This window comes from Lates calcarifer, linkage group LG13, assembly GCF_001640805.2.
Source record: "Lates calcarifer isolate ASB-BC8 linkage group LG13, TLL_Latcal_v3, whole genome shotgun sequence".
Classification (NCBI taxonomy): domain Eukaryota; kingdom Metazoa; phylum Chordata; class Actinopteri; family Centropomidae; genus Lates; species Lates calcarifer.
In genome coordinates this window covers 10,226,982-10,249,075 of record NC_066845.1, presented here as the reverse complement: position 1 = coordinate 10,249,075, position 22,094 = coordinate 10,226,982, and the positions used below count along the sequence as shown (strand labels likewise).

General features: G+C 41.0%; 3 protein-coding genes across 6 annotated transcripts in view; 2 read left to right on the top strand and 1 right to left on the bottom strand.

The window, feature by feature from the left end:
- The window catches only part of emid1 (EMI domain containing 1), a 52,519-nt gene extending 43,595 nt beyond the window's left edge, over nucleotides 1–8,924 (top strand). Inside the window, exons 9-17 of one of the 3 annotated variants that reach the window (XM_018668688.2) lie at nucleotides 892–1,008; nucleotides 3,538–3,627; nucleotides 4,059–4,111; nucleotides 4,223–4,285; nucleotides 4,389–4,433; nucleotides 4,711–4,755; nucleotides 4,910–4,921; nucleotides 6,787–6,871; nucleotides 8,213–8,924. In XM_018668688.2, the coding sequence (XP_018524204.1) occupies nucleotides 892–1,008; nucleotides 3,538–3,627; nucleotides 4,059–4,111; nucleotides 4,223–4,285; nucleotides 4,389–4,433; nucleotides 4,711–4,755; nucleotides 4,910–4,921; nucleotides 6,787–6,871; nucleotides 8,213–8,346 (644 nt within the window). In that variant the 3' untranslated portion in view covers nucleotides 8,347–8,924. Of the gene's footprint in view, nucleotides 1–891; nucleotides 1,009–3,537; nucleotides 3,628–4,058; nucleotides 4,112–4,222; nucleotides 4,286–4,388; nucleotides 4,434–4,710; nucleotides 4,756–4,909; nucleotides 4,922–6,786; nucleotides 6,872–7,027; nucleotides 7,119–8,212 lie in introns of all 3 variants that reach the window. The other 2 variants (XM_018668689.2, XM_018668690.2) reach the window with 2 other exon arrangements.
- A 150-nt stretch (nucleotides 8,925–9,074) lies between these two features.
- On the bottom strand, nucleotides 9,075–11,854 carry rhbdd3 (rhomboid domain containing 3). The gene is made up of 5 exons (XM_018668692.2): nucleotides 11,238–11,854; nucleotides 10,745–11,128; nucleotides 10,521–10,647; nucleotides 10,176–10,430; nucleotides 9,075–10,004 (listed from the first exon to the last, which is right to left on the bottom strand). Exons 1-5 carry the CDS (start codon nucleotides 11,398–11,400, stop codon nucleotides 9,851–9,853), a joined length of 1,083 nt encoding a protein of 360 aa, XP_018524208.1. The 5' UTR covers nucleotides 11,401–11,854; the 3' UTR covers nucleotides 9,075–9,850.
- A 391-nt stretch (nucleotides 11,855–12,245) lies between these two features.
- On the top strand, nucleotides 12,246–21,614 carry ewsr1b (EWS RNA-binding protein 1b). 2 transcript variants are annotated; one of them, XM_018668687.2, is made up of 15 exons: nucleotides 12,246–12,343; nucleotides 12,807–12,843; nucleotides 13,864–13,915; nucleotides 14,207–14,345; nucleotides 14,663–14,858; nucleotides 14,948–15,210; nucleotides 15,336–15,495; nucleotides 18,879–18,916; nucleotides 19,493–19,522; nucleotides 19,643–19,758; nucleotides 19,844–19,970; nucleotides 20,059–20,169; nucleotides 20,475–20,601; nucleotides 20,688–21,044; nucleotides 21,232–21,614. In XM_018668687.2, exons 1-15 carry the CDS (start codon nucleotides 12,328–12,330, stop codon nucleotides 21,266–21,268), a joined length of 1,806 nt encoding a protein of 601 aa, XP_018524203.1. In that variant the 5' UTR covers nucleotides 12,246–12,327; the 3' UTR covers nucleotides 21,269–21,614. The 2 variants fall into 2 exon arrangements, with proteins under 2 accessions (XP_018524203.1, XP_018524202.1); XM_018668686.2 differs by having other exon boundaries at nucleotides 14,204–14,345.
- Nucleotides 21,615–22,094: the final 480 nt, after the last annotated feature.

Here is a 22,094-nt window from a genome sequence, read left to right as displayed (position 1 = left end):
TTGACTGGCTATTTGAGCCACTGTGCCGCAGATTGTAGCTTACAGTCTCACCAAAGCAAAGCAGCCAAAACACAGCCCATCACACTACGGCGTTTACCGAGGCTAAATGAAAAACTGAGCTGTAATAACGGTTTCTTTCAAAGCAACAATTAGCGGACTGTCATTGTCGGTTGCATCAGCACATAAACAGAAAGGTGGTGAGTGTGTGTCTGTCAGAGGGCAAGAGGTGGTGTTTACGGGGCAGCACTACCTCAGCGGAGTCCAAACAATGAGGTCAGATGTAGCTGTGGTGGTGTTTTTTTTCCCCACCTTTAAAAAAATGATTGGGTCGTGGGGGGGTGGGACACTTTCACCAGCCGGCCCATACAGGACCAGTTACAGGCTGTTACTGATTCACACACACATGTGCAAAAGCTAGCGGCGTGTATGCAGGGTACATTTAATTTACTGTGAACCAGTGCCAGTAACACTCTGCAGAGTTTAATGGTGTTTATTTGAGTTTTCCTGTGTCCCTGAGTAAGTTCCAAGCACCGAGACATTAAAGACTCTCTTCCTGTTAATTACAGAGAAAAGTTGGCCAGTTCATACACTTCTCCTCCTCTGTCCAGCTGCTGCTTGTACTCCACATGTGCACATATACAGATATAAAGACACACTCACTCCTGCCAGACACTGTAATGATGTATCATTCAGTGCTTTATCTAATCTATTTCCTCTCTGGTCTTTGTCATAGTTTATCCTCCCCTATCATCACATCATCCACAGTCATTTATCATTACCACTCTGCCATTGTGCTTTTTCTCTCTGGAAGACACACAATGCTATGACATAACTTCTGAAGTACCTGTGTATCTGTCACCACAGTGATGTTTCTGTCACCCCTCCCCTCAGGCCCCCGTGGTCCACCAGGACTCCCAGGAGACAGGGGTCTACCAGGCCTACCTGGGCCTCCAGGGCCCCCAGGCCCTCCAGCACCGTCCAGCGCCCACATCCCAGAGCCAGACCACAGTAAGAGTTCTATTCCATACATTCTTCTTCCAAATCAAAACATGGCTCCTACATTACTTACAGTGCAACCCAACTGCCACCATTTTACTCAGAGCTTCAGGTGTGTTGTGGTAGCAGTGCCGAATGTAGCCTCAAGTTGCCAGCCTCAAGCAGAGATGAGAAGGTCTGGTAAACCCATGTCTTTCAAACCCCACATCTACAGATCCCTTCATTTTCAAACTTGTAGTCTTCAGCCCCAACCAACAGTGACTCAAGCAAATCCTGACAGTGTTTTCATATAGAAAATTCCCAAATACCACCAAGCAGACTTTGCAGTGTAAAATCTGTGCACGTCCCCTTTATTTGCTGTATATTTAATTTTTTCCTTCTGTGGCTTTATAAAATTTGGACGATCCTTATGGTGCAGTTTATGAATTCTCACACTTTGCTTTTATGGACCTGGCTTTGTCACAGAGGTCAAAAATTCCAGATGGAGGGTACAACCTTGTCAGACAACCACTTCACCACCTCCATCATGCATGGAGAGGTTTCTCTCTGAGGCCAAACCAGACAACATGACCTCTATATTCAAACAAAAATCAGCTTGCCATGAACCCAGCATGAGCACATGTACACAAATTCAATCAAACCCTTTGTTCTCGGGCTGGGTGACGTGGGTTTTACAGATTTCTAGCTCGACGCTACAAACTGCTGATTCGTGGTTCTTTAGCAGCCTCGTCAACATGTTCTCTCCTGCTGCGTGAGAGCGCTCACAGGGTTTTTGGGACTAATGGTAAACAAAAGAAACAAAGAGAATGAGAAACAGACAGGATGACGGTAATCCTTTAACTGCTACTTGCTCCGTATTGACTACCAGCCAAGTAGAACAGAATCAAAGAGTATTAAATGGAGGCAGAGGCAGTCTGAGATTGACACAGACTTCACATGCTGGGATGAGAACCTGTCCACCCCTGATGTCACTCAACAACTTCCAGATGTAGGCCGATCAGACAGCTGAGGGGGAGTGCGAGAGACAGATGGGGGCCCGCACCGGCTCCTTCAAGGTCAACACATCGGTGGGTTTTATATGTGGATTCAGTGGTAAAACGAAGTATGTGGCGCGCGGATTTGCAAGCTCCGGGTTCCTGTGTGGAGAAAGCTGTGGGTACGTTGAGGTTGGCATGATGATTTCCGAGACTGTGAGCCATTTCTTTCACATCAAAGTAACAGTAGGGAGGGTAAGGACGTGGGGGTGGGGGTGGAGGGGTTCTGTGCTGAGCTTCCTTTGGAAAACACTGGCTTATTATTATTATTATTATTATTTTACATCTGTATCAGGAGGTTGGAATTCCCTTCTGCAGAACAGGAGAGGGTCCCAAACCAGGCAGCAGCCGGAACATTTGGTTGTTTCAAAAGTATGATTTCAGCGTTTCTGAGTGGCCCCACATGTTTTCATGTCACATTAAGCTCCAGATCCCAGTGCATACTTAGCAGGGAATGAAGAGAGTGTGTAGAAATAGACACAGGCAGAGAGAGAGAGAACGGCCCTGGCTTGGATGTCACCCACAGTCCTGATCTGTTAGCGGTGTGCAGCGATCTGGCAGCTGGAGGATGTTTCTGGCTCTCGTCCTCTTCCTCCTCCACCTCCTCCTCCTCCTCCTCCTCTCTGTAATTCCTGGTGTCTCATGCTGTGATTGGATCTGTGTTTCCTGTCTGTATAAAATGACCCAATGACCGTGCACTTCCTCTATGGCTCACACGTTCACCACCCTCTTCCTCTTGTCCTTTAGACGTAGTCTCATGTAGTTGTGTGTGTCTGGTCAGTGCTGTTACACAGTGAATATGGAGGAAAAGTTTTTCATGCAATATTACGTAACTTTTTTTTAATGAATGTGAAACTCTGATCTACTACTGACAGTGCTTTTGAATACATTTTAGTGTAGTTTACTCCACTGTTGAAGTCATTAAGTAACATTTGAGTATATGTTGGAAAACACTGCCCTCTAGAGGTAAGTGTCATTTGTGAAAGTAAAGAAGGTAAAGTCCAACTTTATTGCCCTGAGTTGTGTTTCTTAGTCAGCGTCAACATCATAAGGTTGCCAAGTACTCCTGGCAGCAGGCTCATACAGCAACAATCACAAAAATGGAACAATACACATTGAAAGGCTTATATAAGTTTTCTTCAGCAGGTCAGTTTTTATCTTTAAAATTGGTGCAACCGTGGACCTAACCCTGAACATCACCATCTATAAATGTAACCAAAATAGAACCACTTCATTGGTGGAGTGTTTGGAGCCCCAGTGATTTCCTGAAAGAGAAGTTAAAATCATCAATAATCGATGAAATACTAATAATAATATATAACTTGTACAGAAATGAAAAGTTTGTTTGAATAGTGAGGCTACAAAATCTGATTTTCTGTCACTGAAGCAGCACCATGCTGTGTAATGGTACGACAGATCAGCTTAGTTCCTGTTTGCAAACACTGTTCACAGCCAGGAGAGTAGCTCCTACATCCCATTAAACACACACGTTTTGTTTCAACTCCAGCTCGTGGAAAAGACCCCTTCTTCACCAACACTTTCCATGACTCACGAGGGCTGCCTGTTCCAGGACCTCAGGGCCCTCCTGGGCCTGTCGGTGAGTGTTTATCAGTCGCTCTGTTGTGTTTATACCTAACTGCACATGGGATGTTTGTGTTGTGTTTAAGAAACTTCTCTCCATAAACTCAAAGATTCTGATATTGAAAATGCTTTTACATACAAAACACTGGCCTCTAGTTTAAGTCTCATTTTTCCTCTGTCAGAAGATTATAGGTTCAGTTTTTGTGATTTTATATGCAAATCTTAACCAGGTCACCAAACACAAATCATCACTCAAAGTTGAGTCAACACACTTGATGCTAATCTTCAGCCATATAAAGTCAGAAACAGCTGCAGGTATTGTATACGTGTCAGGTTGAGCTCAGTGCGCTTCACCAGGCAAAACACAGTTAAAAACCAGCACCACCTCCTCCCAGTGGGTGAAGATACTTGGTGCTAATATGATGAATCTTTCTATGTATTACACAGGTCCGCCAGGTCCCAAAGGCCCACTAGGACCTCCTGGCCCACCAGGACAAAATGTAAGCTTGGCCGCAACAAAGCAGTGCACTACAATCACTTGTTTGGTTTAGTACTGTCAGATTTGTTGCCTTACAAATATCATTCTGAATATCCTGTCTGACTCAATACAGGGGAAACCTGGAGCTCCGGGAACACAGGGCCCTGTGGGGCCAAAAGGAGAGCGTGGGGAGAGAGTGAGTACAGCACTCAGAGCTTGGTGATCTTCAGTAGGGTTTTCTCCATTTAACTCTACATCCTTAAACCAAAACTCTCTGAGACATGCCTTTGGTTTTTCAGGGTCCCTTAGGTTACCCAGGAGAGAGGGGCTTCAGAGGCGAGCCGGTAAGCCATCTCCACCCTGCTGCTTTGAAGATTACAGCCTGAGTAGACGAGTGCATGGGGGTGAGGTGGGGTGGGGTGGGGCGTGGGGAACACACATCAACACATGTCATAGCTGGTTATATTTGTGTAAACTACACTATCCAGCAGCACTACAAACCAGTGACAACACAATCTCAGAGAGAATGAGCTCTTTCTGTCAGAGTAAACTGCTGCACTGTGTTTGTTAATGTTTTGAAGACAAACTCATTGTTTTCTCTTTGTTACAATCTCTTCACAGGGAGTACCAGGTCCAAAGGGAGAGCCAGGAGAGAAGGGCTTGCCGGTAAGAAAGTAGTCGGTGGTAGTTCACAGTTCACATGGTGCCACAGGGCCTGGACCAAAAAAAAAATTTTTGATATTCCTTTTTTGAGCATTTAATGTTTTCTCTGTGTCTGTCTAACCCTTACTTTTCTTTTACCTCTTTCTCATTATACAAGAGCAATCTAAATGTAAGATATTTTTATTTATGTCATCGTGTGTTCCCTTTGCAATGCAGTGAATCTATTCAGTGACCTGAATTAAGTTTAACCATGACCTACATCTCAGGTTATGGTTTCTGTCTAGTCCCTACTTTCCTACCTTCTGATAGTCATAGTGTCTGTTATACATTGTTGTTATATGATTTTAGCTGTTAATCTGTCTGATTTTGCGTGTGAAATCTTTTTTGTTTTAATGTGTTTCTGTTTTTGTTGGTCCTTGGGGGTGTGCTCTGGACTGCTGTCCCCTGTCACGACACTGTCCTCTTGACCCTAAAGCTGTCTGACTCCCTCTGCAAGCTACTGTCCCCATGGCTACCTTTCACAGTCACCTTTTCAGCATCTGACTTTGGCATATACATATAAGAATACAAAACACAGTCAACAATGTCAGTATTGTAACAACACCATGTGCCAGCTCTGATGGAGTGAAAGTTCTTTTGAAGGCAAACACTGTGTTACATCCGATCAATTAATTAAAATTAAAATTAATTTTAAACTTGAGAATGTTTCAGTGAAGCTCAAAGACAAATGTATATGCCAAATCACTCCATATGTGTCAGTGGTGGGTCCTGTTGGGCTTAGAGGTGTTGTGCTCTGATGTGAGTGGAGTGGATACAGCTATCCTCTTTTGTCCCATAATGCAACCTTGCATGATTTCATCCTGATATTCTGCATCACTTTCCTTTCTGGATGTGAAAATCAACTTGTATATAATGAATAAAATAACACAGTGCTGTTACAACAGAAATAAGGCAAAGTGGCTCTAAAATTCCTAGTGGAAATGTCATTACTTTTGTGGTAACTGCAAGTGTTTGGCCACAAACCAAAGACTTGGATTACAAGTCATCCTCAGGGGAATGAATTGTTTCACGGCACATTTCATGGCAATCCATTCAGCAGTTTTCAAGATATTTCACCAAAATCTATAAATGTGAACCTTTTGGTGGTGCCACAGAAAATATCAGAGCATCACCAAAATCCGTAGGGTTCATCCTCTGGACAACATGAATGTACTTACAAACTTTTATGGTTATTGAGATATTTTAGTCTGAACTGAAGTGGTGGCCCAACAAAACTGACATTGCCATCCCCTGGAGGCTAAAAATATTATGTAATCAGAAACTGTATGACTAAGTGAAACTTTGCCTTTTTTCAAACATTCAGTATGTATATGTTTGTCCTTCTAATCACAGCATTTCATAGTAGGAATCACTCACCTGGGCAGCAAAAGCTTTAGCTATTCTCTGCATGTCTCTGGTTGATGCTTTCAGCTGCCTCTGTCTGCTTCACTTCTCCTGTTCCACTACTTCTGTCATTTTGAAGGTATGACTCGTGAAGCCAATGCATTATCCTTTCATAAAAAATACAAATCAGATTTGAATGTAAATCTATACTGGCTTCATTCTGTCAGATAACGGCCGGTAGCTTATGTGACCACAGCGTTAAAGAATGAATGCTGCGGTGCTGAAAATACTTGCCTGGTTTAACTGCTACCCAACGAAAGGAATGCAGATGGCATGATCAAATCTAAATCTTGGGAGAGCGTTAATTCAGCCGTGTTATGTCACCAACATGAGGCTGATCTGTAAATGTGCATGCTGATGCTGCCCAGCCCAGCATGGCAGAGACTGGCTTCATATAGCAGCATGGCCAGAGAATGAGGGAGATGTACAGAGAGAAATACAGGGAACAGATTGTGTCTGAGAGTGCTGGGCAGATATGTGGATTGTTTTTAACCTTCTAACTGCTCAACTGTATTGAGAAAAAAATGCATCTCGGCGAGCAGTTCTTTCGGCTTGTGCTCCTTACCTTGACGGCTGTATCTATCTTCACAGGGGGACGGGATACATCAGATCAGAGAGGCGCTGAAGATCTTAGCCGAGAGGGTTTTAATCCTCGAGACTATGATCGGTATTCATGGTGAGTAGGAGGCCTGAGGCAGGGTCAGCTTTAGACAGGGGTCAAAGAGTACCTCACTGCTGGGACAGGGAGTGGGAACAGTCGCGAGCAGCCCCAGGACTCGGGCTGGTGTTTCCACCCCCTCACACAGTCCCCCCTGTCACTGCTCTCTGATAGGACGTTAGCTTGCAGATGTTCCACGACTTGCAGGCAGACCTTGAGCTTCTGGCTCGCAGGGTGACACTGCTGGAAGCTATCATCTGGCCAGGTAACGCTGAGACACCCTCACCCACAGCTCTGCCGGCTCTCACTGACCACTTTGACAAGATCTAGAAAATGTTGAAATATAAAATTTCTGATTACCACTTGTTACTGAAATGTTGAATGTTGATCTATTAGAAATATATACTGTATGAATTGTGTTGGTTGTGATGATCCTACAGTATGATGGCAGCACAGCTTCTTACTATGAGAGATATGGTCCTACATGAACAGTCTTTGTGCCAAAGTTTCAACATTTTTGGTCGTTTCAAATGAGCCTGATTTCTGTTTTTATGCATTTTTCTGTGCTTTTTGCACTGATTTTAAGTGGATGGGGCTCAGTTGGGAAAAAGATGATATCACATACTTCCAAGCACCAAATTAGAGTTTTGCAACATTTGAATCAAAATCAGATGACGGTTTACTTGTTTGGTTGCGGATGTTGCCAGCGCTATCAATCAAAACTGATCAAACCACACCCAACCAGACCTGCTGAAGAAGATAAGCTGTGTTTTTGAGTGTCTCATCAAACACATAATACCTTATAATAGTAATAATAGACAGCTTTTTAGACTATAAACTTGATTGTTGTCATTTAGTTATGAATGTTATTAAGATTTTAAGCCAAAATAATTTTGGGGTTTTCAATTAAAATCAAGATTAATCTTGATCAATTAAAGTATAATTGTGCTTTGTAGATCAATGTGAACCAATGGATGTAAAGTGTGTTAGTTTAGCCTGTAGTGCTGCAGTGAACAGTCTATAAAATAGTCTGACAAACGACAGAAGTCAGCCGCAATTTTGATAATCAGTTAATTGTTTAAGTTGTCTATCAAGCTAAAAGGTCAAACAGTCGATGGTTTTAGCTTCTCAAATGTGAAGACTTGTTGCTTGTTGCCTTGAAATTGTGTATCATCTGGTTTTTGACCATAACAGTCTATTTGAAGTCCCCTGAGTATTCTGACTAGTTAGCAAGATAAGAGCCCCACCCCTGACATAGCTACATCAGAGTAGACTTGGTTTAGGACTGCAGAGTGCACATGTCCTCACACACTGGTGGACAGGGAGGCCCACATTCCAACTGCTGTCTTTCTTCAACAGAGCCTGATCTAGGGTCTGGGGATGGACCATTTGGCACAGCCTCCCCTAGTTTCTACAGAGATAAGCGAGCAGGTGCACCCCCATATCGACTTGCTTCTCCTCTGTCCTCCGACACCAAGGTTCGAGGGAAGTAGATCCCCCTCTGCTCACCCTGAGGATCACGGGCTGGGTTGACTCCCCCCTCCTATAGGTCTCATCGGCACTCAACAGATTTAGACCTTTACTGATGCCCTCTCTGGGCTTTACCATCAGATTTAGGATGGGGGACACCTCAGGGACTCTCCACTGATACTCCACAATACTCCTCCTCCATCGGGAACCTGAGAACTAGTTTGACCCCCTCCTCACCTCACCTATTGCCATAACCAAACACTTACCTATACATTATACACCCAGCAGCTCCTTCTGTGTTTCATTTTCTTTGGCTACAGAACTAAAGCCTCAGATCGTGTTTAGGAAAAAAAAAGGAAAATCTGTATCTTCTGTTGCACTCCTTTAGCTTCAAACAGTTCTGGACAATAAGGGTAATTTAGAGTAAGCAATTGAAGGAGAAATCAGATGTGAGAAAAGAGACTGGATTTAAGTTTGTATTGCTTTCACAATCTAACTGCAATCTGAAGAGATTCCACTATTTAAATATATTGAGCATGTACAGTTTGCAGGACACAATTACACAAACAAACCTCTTCTTATAGTATTAATTTTGTTATACTTCTATCATATTGTTTAACTCAATGTTATGTAGTGCACTAAAAAATGAAGTCATCTCTACTCTAACTGAGATATGTGTTGCTAACAGTAATTTGTAGTTTTCTGGTGTGAGTGCCCCCCACCCCCCCAAAAGTACACGCTGATGACGTGATTTAATGAACAATAGTATATTTACATTTAATCAGCACAAAAAAATGCACTAACATTTGCATTTGGGTTTGGCTGCATATAAACCGAAACAGTCATAAATAATGTTGCATTCTGGTAAAAGGACATGTTGAAATGAAACCTGGCTGTACATTTTAAGATGTTTAACACAAGCACACACACACACAGGAAATAGCAAAACTGTTAACAGAACTTGAACATATTTTTTACCACTGCTGTGTTGGTAAACCTAGACTGCTTAAACTGTCCTGATGAAAAGACTTGATAATTGTTTTTTCATCTTATATCAAACTTATTGTGAAACTATTTAAAAATGATCAATTGTAGTTTATTTTGTATGCTGTTGTGTAACCATTTCATATTTTGAACTTTTTTTCTTGCAAATGTGTTATTGTGTTAAGATAATCCTGTCTAGATGATCGGTGTAATAAAATAATGTTTGTTGTTTTTTAAACAAGTCACCTGTCTTTATTTGTGGCACAACAATATTGATTTAAACAGTATCGCAATGTAAATAAATTACATCCACTCTCTCCAATGTACATTTTATGTGCAGCTACAGAAACTGTGTCAAATAATCAAGTTTGCATTTAGGCCCCTCTTTTCCATGTGAATTCTTATCATTGTAATAGTTGAACAAGACGCCCACAGGGAAAAAGTACAATAGTTAAGCTCAGCAAAACCCAAGCATTATTTATATCCAGTTTACTGCACAAGTGCAAATACTGTTACAGATTCAGTCCGGTAGTGTGAAGTTGTCTACTGTGGTGGCTTTCCCTTTGAAACTACCACAGCTTGTTCCCCAACGCTGTCGTCGATGAGCAGAGAGATGGCGCCATCTAGCTGTTTTGAGGCTGCTAATGCCACTACAGCTTTTTCTGTAGGGAAGCCCATCTTCTCCAGCTGCTGGAGTCTGAGAGGAAACACTTTGCCTTGTAGTCAACTGTCAATGATTACTTCAAATCACAAAAATAAAACTGTATATATGATGTAAGAGTGAGAAGTTTTAAGTAAAAAACAACATTCACGCATTCATAGAAAATGCAACACAATATACACATGATGATATCAAATTATTACTAACCGCAAAGAAGAAACTGATGATTTATGAACTTCCACTTTTGCATCAGGGTTATCAGGAGCATCCTGTAATGAGGCCAGTATCCCTGCCCTTAGCATCTGCTCCTCCAGCGCCTCTGCCTCAGACACTGCAGCGGACTCCTCCATCATCCAGGCGGGCGATGGCTCCATCCAAGGGTGGTGATTGAGAATAGAGAGGTCCCTCGTGGGAGGAGCAGCTGCCTGACCTACAGGCATCATCTGAGAAAGTGATCCGGATCTGTGACAACAGATTAAGTTGAAATTATAAAATCTGCCACGGTGGACATTCAGTGAATGAGAGTTTTGTTGTGAATGAGATGAATCACACCTCTGTGAGGTAGTGTAGGTGGGCAGTCTGAGCCTGGCTGAGGTGGGAACATATGCCCAATCAGGAATGACATCCAAGACCCTGGCCTCCTCCAGCTCCTGTAATGTCCCAATGAAGGGCTGACGATCTGAGGTATATTAAGTATTTTAAAAAGACTTGAGGGTGAACCACATATCACACTCACTTTTGTAAAGGTTAACTAAAAACTGACAAGGAAAGGATACAGTTGTGTCCAATACATATTGCGCAGAAGTGAAGCAGGGCAGGTGTCCCTGGCAGTAGCAGCAGACCAATCAGTAGAAGCATCCAGGGGAGAAACCATACTGGCAAACACCTCAGCAGCCTCCTCTGTGTCACCTGACGACACTGCGCTGTAAACAGAGCCAGCTGGATGCCAGAGTAACCGCAGATCCGACTCGCCTCACCACCACCAACGAAGAGGACCAGGGTGTAAAGAAAAGGTAATATGGCCATTGTCAGAATGGAGAGGACGAGGAAGGCGACTGTTCCCCATCGACGCTCCTGACATGGTCCGACCAGCAGCAGGAGAGCAACACTGACCAGCAGAGAGGGCAGGTCATCATGACTGAGAGCGTAAAGGAAAAGATCTGAGGAGATATGGGGTGGGGTAGGGTGGGGGTTGGAGGTTATGTTTTGATTTCACCAACACTGAAATATGTCAGATGTGCATGTAAAACCCACACAGCACACACTTACCTCTAAACCTTGGGAAGTCTCCACCTGGACCTACACTGAGACTTGCCTGGATGCCTCCAGCATAAACCAGAAGCATCAGCGTTATCATTGAAGATGTTCCCAGACAGAATCCAGGACGATCTGATCCAAACCAAAACCATACTGACATCATGCGACTGAGCATTATTTGATAGCAGCTGCAGTTTCTCCACTCACTTGACCTTTTGGGGCACAGCTCTTGTGAACAAACATCTGTTGCTGCTCATAACAAGCACCCCGTCTTGAAGAAATGAAAAGGCTACTTAGAAATAATAACAGTATCAATCTAAAACTGGCTGCAAAGTCCTCTACGATTTGTCTTGTCACATCCTCTCTGCCAACGACACTGAAATCGTACGAGGAGCCTATAGGTTTAACTGATGCTCTAAAATGATCAAATTCGTAAAACACGAGTCATAAAAGCGTTTTATGTGTAAAAAGTAAAGAAGTAAGAAAACTCCCAGGGTACAAATATTTACAAGGCTTAAAGAATGCCCACTTCCTTACTATGTTACGTACGTCACGTTACGTACGTGACGTAGTCTTCTTCTTTGTGTTTATTGGCGGTTGGCAATTTAGCGTAAAAGCGCATTATCGTCACCTACGGGATATACTGCGAGTCGGTTGATTTCTTATGTGTCTTCTGAATCTGTTAATCATTTTGTTTATGAATAATTTCCCGAGCAAATTGCCAGACTGGTTCCAGCCTCTCAAATGAAAGAGTTTTACTTTATTTCTCAGTTTTATATGATTGAAAATTTAATCTCTTTGGGTTTTGGATTGTTGTTTGGACAAAACAATCTCTATGAAGATTTCATTCTAGGTACTTGTAATAGTAATTATTCCTACCTAAATGCTTTTATACTTAATGTAGATGTCTATAGCAATATATTATAGTATGAAATATACTACGTTTAATCTTTTCAGAAACGTTATAGTCACTATCCGGTCCCTTAGCCACCGCGGTTGAAGCGAGTACCCGTAATTCTCGCGATATTTCTGGTCCCCGCGAAGAGAAGAACCCTTATCCAGCATTCAGCTCTAACCAGTCGTCTTGCATAGGAACAGTGAAATGGCGTCGGCTCCGGGTATGTGAAGAATTGTAATATTTTATGCTGAGTTTAAAGAAACTATGTTATTTAATCAAAACCAAAAGTGCTTTGCATAATTTTAAAAGAGATTATGTCGACATAATCCGTCTTTTCAGTTTATATTCACCGGAACATCGTGAGCCTTTGCTAGCGCTAGGCGTGAGGCCTAGTCATGTTAGCTCCTCGACTCGTTGCGGTATTTTTTACCTGATATTTTCTGCACGCGGAGGTTGATAATGAACGCCGGATTAGCAGTTATAGAAAATTTGTTTATAAAATGCATGTGCCCGTAATTTCTAGTAAGTTTTGACACGCGGTGTTTAATGGGCTTGGTGAGCGTTGCTGTGGTGTTGTTGAATGGCGACCTGACGACCGGTCTGCGTAACGTGCTGCTCGCGCGCAAAGAATGTTTTGTTCGTACGTTAAATCGTTTGCTAATGAATGTTGTGTTGTTTTGCAGATTACAGCTCCTACAACCAGACCAGCGCCCAGCAGGGGTAAGACTACTGACTTCTTACACTCACTGATTGTAAAGTTTTTGTATTTGTTTTTTTTTTTTTTTTTTTTTTTTTTGTAAGCATCGGTTGAGCAATGGTGTAAAGTAACACATTCACTCAAGTGCGGTATTTGAATACAGTTTTGAGGTACCTGAGTATTTACCTTTTTCTACTTTATTCTTGTTCTCTAAAATTCCAGAGTGAAATATTGTACTTAAAAAAAAACCTATCTGCTGTTGTTTCAAGTTACTCATCAGCGTAATATTATATAGAAGGAAGAAAATAGTTTACAAATTCAGCATCAGAATAAGATTATACAGGAGGAGGAAAATTGTTTACAAATTCAGTACATTGTTATAAAGATGGTTCCCAACCTCTTTGACCTCTAACCTCTTGTGAATATTCAAGGATTCAAGGAGCTTTATTGTCATTCCAACACATGTGAACATGAGGTGAAACGAAATAGGTTACTGGTCCCGGTGCAAGCCAATACAGAATAAGTAACTAACTAAGTATAAAATTGAATATGCAGTAATATAAATATAAATAATAAAAATCAAATATTCAGTAATTCACAAAAAAATCCCATCAATCATCGCAGGACCCCCCAGATTAATCTAGTGTCCCTGTCCCACTGGATTAATTGAATTAATTATTATTATTAATTATTATTAAAACTAACTCCACCTCAAGCAACTAAAACTGTAAAATGCTCTTTACACTTGGATGCCATAAAATTTACAATCTAATAATGTCTGTCAGTATAGAGTACTTTTACTGCTGAGACCTGCTGATACCTTAAATACATTTGGCTAGTAATACTCTCTCTTCTGTTACTACAGTAGGTTTTTGAGTGGTTTTTGTAGTGGAGTATTTGTTACAGCGCTGTATTGGTACATTTACTTAATAAAAGACTCTAAGTATTGCATTGTTAATGTTGAAAGAGTACATAGAGCAATGTTTAGGTCCTCTGAGTTCTTATATTTTCTGAAGCTAAAACTTTGATTTGTGTTCTTACAGGTATGCCTCCTACGCTGCCCAGCCCTCACAAAATTATGGGCAGTCTGCACAGGTGAGATTCAACATAGCTGGGTAGTTGTTTGACTGTAGCTGATTGCTTTGTGATGAGCCATGTTTTTGTCTTGCTTGGTTGGTTTGGGGTTTTTGTTTTTATTTTCATTTTAACTGTCTTTAAATGTACAAATAGAAACTGAAGCACACATTTACATGACGATCTGATTTAAGAAAGTTCTTTTAAAAATGGTTACAATTATCATGGATAATTTTACTTAGCATGGATAATGATTGCTCAGTCTTTGTGCGTCATTGGTATTTATTCTAGTATGCTCTTTCCTTTCAGCAGAGCTATGGCCAGCAGAATTATGGATCATATGCTCAACCTGCTGCTGCTGACAGTGGTTATACCCAGACAACACCTGCTGCTGGAGGCTACCCTCAGCAGCAACAACAGTATGGATCATCATATGGCCAACCAGCTTCAGGTCAGTTATTAAAGAAGGAACATTAGACTCATTTTGGTGTGGTTCTGCTTAGAACTACATGGAGTGAGCTGAGTTGGACAGAACAAATTAAGTCACTAGCATGCCTAGCATCAGCATGACGCCCAACTGTACACTGTTTGTAGGTATTTCTGTCGGGTTTATCTTACGTCTGGACAGTCTTCATTTAAAAGATGTAACCTTAAAGTCTAATTGATCATTATTTCAGAATGCTCCCAAGTTTTAGGTTAATGATTGTTTGTTGCCACCCCATAAAAACACAAGTAAAGGATTTTTTTCCAATGATTTGTTTTCCACAGCTGGCTATCCTGCTGCCCAGTCTACCACTCACAGCTACTCGCAGTCAGCCCAGGGTTATGGAGCCAGTGGTTATGACAGTACTCCAGCTGCTGCTGCTCCAGCTGCTTCCCAGTCTTATGGCTCTCAGCCAGGGTATACTGCCCAATCTGCTTACCCTGGTTATGGCCAGCAGGCTGCTCCCACTGCACCACAGAGGTATGTTAACTTCATTAAGCAACTAAATAACAAGTAAATTCCACAAGAATGTACAGGTCTTTATCTTCTGTTTTGTCTGTCTCTATCAGTTACAATGCAAACAGCCAGCCGGCTAGTTACAACCAAAATAGCTACACCCAGCCAGCTGGATACGGCCAGCAACAGCCAGGTTACCAGGCCCAGCAGGCAGGCTACGGCCAGCAGCAGGGGTACCAGCAGCAGACCCAGCAACAGCAACAACAGGCTCCTCCTGCATATCCTCCCCAGGCTGCTGGTTCCTACGGACAGCCTCCAGCCACCCAGTACAGCCAACAAGGTGGACCACCCAGTTACAACCAGTCCAACCATTACAGTAAGCTTTGCTTTTTAATCTTGCTAATCTGTTATTTTCTAATATTCATTCATAATGTTCAGTTTAATGTCACTGAAAACATACATTGATAACTATGTTCTGATGCATTTGTGCTTCTCCTGTAGATAATTACAGACAAGATGGCCAGGGTGGAGGTTCTGGTTACTCTGGCTCTGAGCCTTCAAGGTACCCAGGGGCAGGGGAGAGTAGGGGCCCTGGCAGGGATGGCTTTGATCGAGGTGGAATGATGCATCGTGGACGTGGAGGCATGGGCCGTGGCATGGGGTAAGTGTCTTTCCTTAGCATTTGACCTCACATTTATTTTGACTCTACAGGTGCTGTGGCCACTAGGGGCAGGGCTGAGATAAGTCCTCATCAGAAACAGCTGGAATAAGCCAAAGTAATGTGGCATCTATTTATTTATACAACTTTATTCCCTTGAATGGGTAAGGTCATATTTTATCAACAGTCAATGCTGATAAATTATGGACCCCCCTAGTGCCAGAGGACTGTCATGGCAGATATAGGACATGCCAACATTGGCAACAATTTTAGCTGTTGTCATCCATTTTCTCTCAGCCCTGTCACTGATTTGGCCAAAGGTAAGAAAAAGGTTTGTCCCTTTTTTAATCTAAGTTCATTTTAATCAGAGACCTGTGCATAAACTTTTAGGTTGAACAGTTTATATCCTAGAACGTAATTTGTTTAGGAGCCAAAATCAAAAGGTTTTAGGGTATCTGAAAAGTTGCAAAAATTCATGATTGGTCAGGGGACGTGATAGAATTGTATTCAATGAATATTTCATATTAAATCCAAAAATTTTAATGGGTTTCCTTAAGGAAGTTTCAAACGCTGTCTCAGTAATACTCCTTTAAATCATTTTCTCACCATGGTGCATCATTCCACACTTTGAGTTGGTACAAGAAAAATGCAATTAGATGTTGGATAAATCCTGCAGGTTTTTTTCTCAGTTATTGTGGTGCTGGAGTCCTTAAGTAAACTTTAGTTTGTCCTGCAAAACTGTACACCACAGCATTGGTATGTGAAGGAATTTAGAAATAGACTATGGCCTCATACAATACATTCTGTTGTATTTCATATATATATATATATATATGCTTACTCAAGCATACTATTTGGGTTAATGATGTATTTCCTCTTAAAAAGGTTTTCTTTCTTCTTTTTTTTTCTTTTTTTTTTTTACTTAAAAAAACACATTGAGGAATGTTTCCATTTTCTTGAAACAAGGCTGTCACTGACATTAGGTATATTGTCCTCATTTAACTGGCCAGAGGAAGTTACACTAAAAAGGAAAAATGGCGAGTCAGATGTGCTAATGGTACAGTAAGACCTCTGTAATGAATTGCATCATCTACAGAGAGACAAAGAAAATGAGGAACTATCTTATCTCTCAAGTTTGTCAGTGAATTTTTGCTTGTAGCTTCAACATTTGTCCTAGAAGATGATCAGACATCGTCACATTGTGCCAGCTGTTGTATCAAAAGAAGTTGTTGAATTTCTTAAATGGGTTTTTGTGGTCAAAGTTTCAATATCCACCCAAGCTAAAATTCATCATTTGAAATTGTAAACTTGCTTTATGGGCAAAACTGATTGAAAGCAAATTGGATAGAAATTTTACTTGTTTTCAAACATATTCACTATCTTTATTTGCCAAGCATGTACTGGCAGTGTTTTGTGGTGTCACACTTCTTTGATAATAAGAAAAAAACACATCTAGTAATGTTAACTGACATGGGAAAGTACAATTTATTTATTTCCTGTGTTCATATTTTAGGAGTGCTTTAAGGATTGTCTTAGTGCAGAGACCTTCAGTTCACAGATTTTGGTGTAGTGTGATCCAGTCTAATGGCTTTCAGGTGTATTATATTTTATTTTCCATTATGTCTTATGTAGATATGTATCCCATATCATGGTGAAATTAGATCTAAATTGGGCTAGACCATGACACATTTACTCTAGTACACCCTTATTGACATATCAATCAAATTTGCTCTTGATACAGATTGGGCATTTGAGCTGTTTTTTTACATTGTTAACTGAATTCTGTAGCTGGAAATGGTTTGACCCAACCTCAAATCCAATTCAATGGCATTCAACTCCTGTGAAAAGGAATTGAAATGGTTACCAAGAGAGAGACCAGGGGTATGAAGGTGAACCGAGGTTGCACTGTGCATTTGTTTTCGTTAAAATCTGGTATCACTGCTGTTAAAAACTAAAAGCTGAAAAGATGAAAAGCTTTGTTAAATCAGCATATTCGGTTCCTCAAATACTACAGAGGTACTCCTCAGTATAAATCTTGATGACTGACATAAGTTTTCATTTTTAGGATGTGGTATTGGAAAGAGGTGTTCTTTCCAAGTCTTGATTGATGAGATTTGGGTCAGAAATGCAGCGTGAATTGTCAGTTCTTATTTCAGGTGTTCTTTTTCTAAAAGGTGTAGTTTTTTTCAAGAGTTTCATCTTTTCTGGTTCAGTGTAAACCTTTTTAAATAACAGGGTTCTTATTATTTCTTCTTGTTTTGATACAGTGAATACACACACTTAAAAATGCAGTCTTTTAACATTGTAGTGAATTTAAAACTATACAGGACTCGACCTGAGCAACTTTGCAGTCTTACTGAAATAAAGGTAAATAAGAGCAAATCAAAAGAAATTCAATAAATAGGAACACAACCCTAAATAGATATATAAATTAAGATGTAGTATAGTTGTTGTTATACTAAAATTCAAATTTTAGTGTAATATTAGCCTTGCACAGGTATATTTGTTTTGTGGTGTGGGGGGGCAAAATATGTCATTTTGAAATGTTTTAAATTGTTTTTGTGGTTTGGAATACAAATGTTTGATCACATTCTTTTGAGCACTTTTTAACATGCTTTGTCACATTTATACCGTACAGGTAACAGTGAGAGCCATTTAAAACCATCTTTTCTCTAAAAAGTATCTGTACTCAGTACAGAGCCGCCAGCTTAAGCAGCAGGAGGGAGCTTAAACAAAGATTCGGGGTCTGCCTTTTTTCAAGAACTGAGGATGGTGGTTTTTATGAGCATGATGGGTATTATTAATTGACCAAGTCTTTGTTTTTAATTTAACTTAACCTTGGTAAACACTGTAAAACTTTCTTTTTGGTGTTGATTTGTCTTGAACATTGTATAATTGTATTTTTATTTGTTTTTATTACCAGGTGAATGTGATCACCTGATCATCTTGTGAAATTTCAGATGCATTGTGTTTTTACACTTGTACATATCTGATTCAGCTGTAACTTTTGTTAGAAGTAATGTTATTAGGGTGTCTGGGTACAACTATGTATGCCATCAATGCATCTGAAATCTGTGTACGAATGTTTGGGTTTTGTCACATTTTCAAAGGCAGTGAAAATATGTTAGCCATTAATATTTTTGCACAAATGTATCCACTACTGAAAACTGTCACTGAGTTTGTACTCCGCTAGCTAAGGAATGGCACGTAATTAATACACTTATCCCCTAAATTAGCTTGTGTATATATAATTTTGGGGAGTTTTTAGTTACTGTTCGCCTAGTTAGAATGTTTTGATTACTCCCTCAATCAAGCCACTTTGCTCGAGCCATGGAAGTGGCTGTAAAAGGGAAAACGCCTTCATATCTCCATTTATTCCCCCATAGCGGCGCTGGAGAGAGAGGTGGCTTCAGTAAGCCTGGTGGTAAGTTAACGAGTATTACACTGGTTAGTCCTTTAAAAGCCTTAAACTTTTTGAGCAAATATGCTTCGAGTATTGATGTGTCTTACATTGTGGTATTCAAAATTTATTTACATGAACATATCTGAAAATATTGGGGAATTTTTTTCAATGCCTGAGACCATTTTCCCTGGGGTACTTGGTATAATTCAGTCACTGCTTATGGTTTGACAATGAGTTTTTGACAGGTTAATGACAAAATTTCACTCAAATGTGTCCGTTACTGCTTTAACAAATCTCATGAGCTGAATTCCTGGGTTTTTTGGAGGATTTATTACTGGTCTTCGAGGCTTTTCAAATGACACACAATTATTTGCCAAAGGGTCTGAGGTGTTCTATTTCCAATTCAATATATCACTTGTGGGAATTGTGGTGTACCATAAGGTGCCATTTTCAACTTCCCAATATGTCTGACTGCGTCTATAAGGGAGTGTCTGGATTATCTTTTGTAGTACTCCTCAGGTGTTGTACTTTGAACTTCAGTTGCACACACTGACTTTTCTCAATCTGTTTCTCTCCCTCTCGACTGATGGACTACAGGACCTATGAACAGTGACGAGCGTGAAATGGGTGAGTAGTCTCTCACCGTATTGCTCTTTGACATTGCTGGTTCATATGCAGACTACGTTTGTTGAAGTGATGAGATAAAAGGTTACATTTTTGCCTCATATTTGGTTTGGTTTGTTGTAGGACGCCCTGAAGAGCAGGATGACTCTGAGAACAGCACCATCTACATCACAGGGCTGACTGAGAAGGCTAACCTGGAGGACATGGCTGAATTCTTCAAACATGTTGGTCCAATCAGGGTAAGATTAGCTCTACACTCTGAATGTTAGTGTTAACAAAACTAATATGGAAACTAAACTAAATGAATCCTCACTGTGTGTAAAGATTAACCGCAGACTTGGCCAGCCAGCCATTAACATATACACAGACAAGGATGGAAAGCCCAAGGGAGATGCTACTCTGTCCTATGAGGAGCCAATCTGTGCCAAAGCAGCTGTGGAGCACTTTGATGGTATGTTTGATTGACTGCACAAATGCATCCAGCTGATTTAATTTGTGAATGGTTGTTTATATGTTTATCTTTATATTTTTAATTGTAGGTAAGGAGTTCCAAGGCCGAAGGCTTAAGGTATCCATGGCACGCCGAAAGCCCATGATGGGTGGAATGAGAGGAGGCATGCCCATGCGAGATGGCATGATGGGTCGTGGAGGTAAATGTCAGCTCTATTTGTTAGTGTTCGATTATTCAAGGGAATATTTATGCCACTCATCACACCGTCAGAGGGTTTTGTAATTTGGAATCCACTTGCCTTTTGTCTTTTCTTTTGGTCTGACTTCTGACTTCCTTAAAAAGCACTTCTCTAAAAAGCATACATATATTTGCTGCTGAGTCTCTTGCTTGATGACTTGATGCTTGATGGTTGAACTCTGTAGCATATAGAAGATCTATCTCTGAAAAAATATAAAAGCGGTGAATACAGCCGCATGATTAAAAATTGATGGCATTAATGTTCAGGTATGATGGGCCGTGGAGGAGATCGTGGTGGGTTTGGCCCACGCGGTGGTCCACGTGGTATGGGCAGAGGTGGACCCACAGGAGGCAACATGCAGCAGAGAGCTGGGGACTGGGAGTGTCCTAACCCGTATGTATTACTTCTGTAGTGCAACATTTTCTTGGATGACTTTTTTGTATCAGATGAGTTTGTAATTTAATGCTCTGCTTTACCAGGGGTTGTGGTAACCAGAACTTTGCCTGGAGAATGGAATGTAACCAGTGCAAAGCTCCCAAACCAGAAGGGTTGGGTGGTGGCCCTCCATTTCCCCCCGGAGGTGACCGAGGCAGAGGTGGAATGGGAATGCGTGGAGGCAGAGGTATGGACCGCGGTGGGCCAGCGGGAGTAGGGGGGCCAGGTGGCCCTGGAGGTTTCCGTGGAGGCTGGGGAGGAGATCGCGGTGGGTTCAGAGGACGTGGAGGAATGGATAGGGGAGGGTTTCGTGGAGCTGGGCGTGGAGGACCACCCATGGACCGAATGGGCGGAAGAGGTGGAAGAGGAATGGGTCCACCAGGTGGCAAGATGGATATGAGGTAGGATTAAGTTCCTTTAACTCATCCTCTCATTACCAGAATTTTAATTTTAGATGCAATTGGGGAAAAAAAAACAGCCAGTGACTGCAGATCTGTGACCAAAACATTTGATGTCAATAGAGATGTGAAAAGCAGGCATGTGAATATAAGCATCTGTCATATACTACTTCTGTTGTTTTTCTTTAAGGGACCATCGCCAGGAGCGCAGAGACCGACCCTACTGAAGGATAACTTCGACTGTTCCTCTTGTGGAATTTGATTTTTAAGACGAGAATTTTTAATTTATGATTCCGTATTTCGATGGTTAAAGAACTGCTGTCAAACATCCTGTGCAGTTTCATTCAACTCGTGTTTCCATTTTTTTTTTTTTTTTTTAGTTTTCCATGTTTATACTGCATCTTGTATTTGTGCATGTTTTTTTTTGTTGTTGCTTTTTTTAAATATGCATATTAGGTTTGACATTGTATTGTAAAATGCAATATTTTTCATTCATTATGTAATTGCCTCCCCTTTCCCATAACTGACAATTGTATGATTACAAATTTGGGAAATAAAATTTTACCGATTTGATGTCTTTGAGATGTGTGCTTTACTATTCCACAAATGAGGTCGTACATGAAAAGCCAGAACAGATATGTTAATGCAGCTCACAGTCATGATTGTGACATGTGTTCAGTCCAGTGGCAGCATGAGTGATTATGTTACTGCTGATGGCATATTTAGCAGTTTGCTCTTACGGTCAAGGAAACGTGGTCATTACAGCTACAATTGATAACAAACTGAAAACAAACAATTTAATATAATGCAACTGAGATATTGCTGAACGAGTTGAGACTGGGCGTCTAACTAGAGAGCGATGATGAACAGTCTTTACTCGTGGTAAAGCAGTGTGAAGCACCTGCTTGCATCTAAAATTATTCAGTGTTGATACAACAACATAAAAATGTCCAAAGATGTAGATATCTTTATAGCTGATGTAGAGGAGTTGCACACTTTTGTAAGTCAAAAACTAGTTTTAAATTCTTGAGTGGTGCTGAAAACAGTCAACTC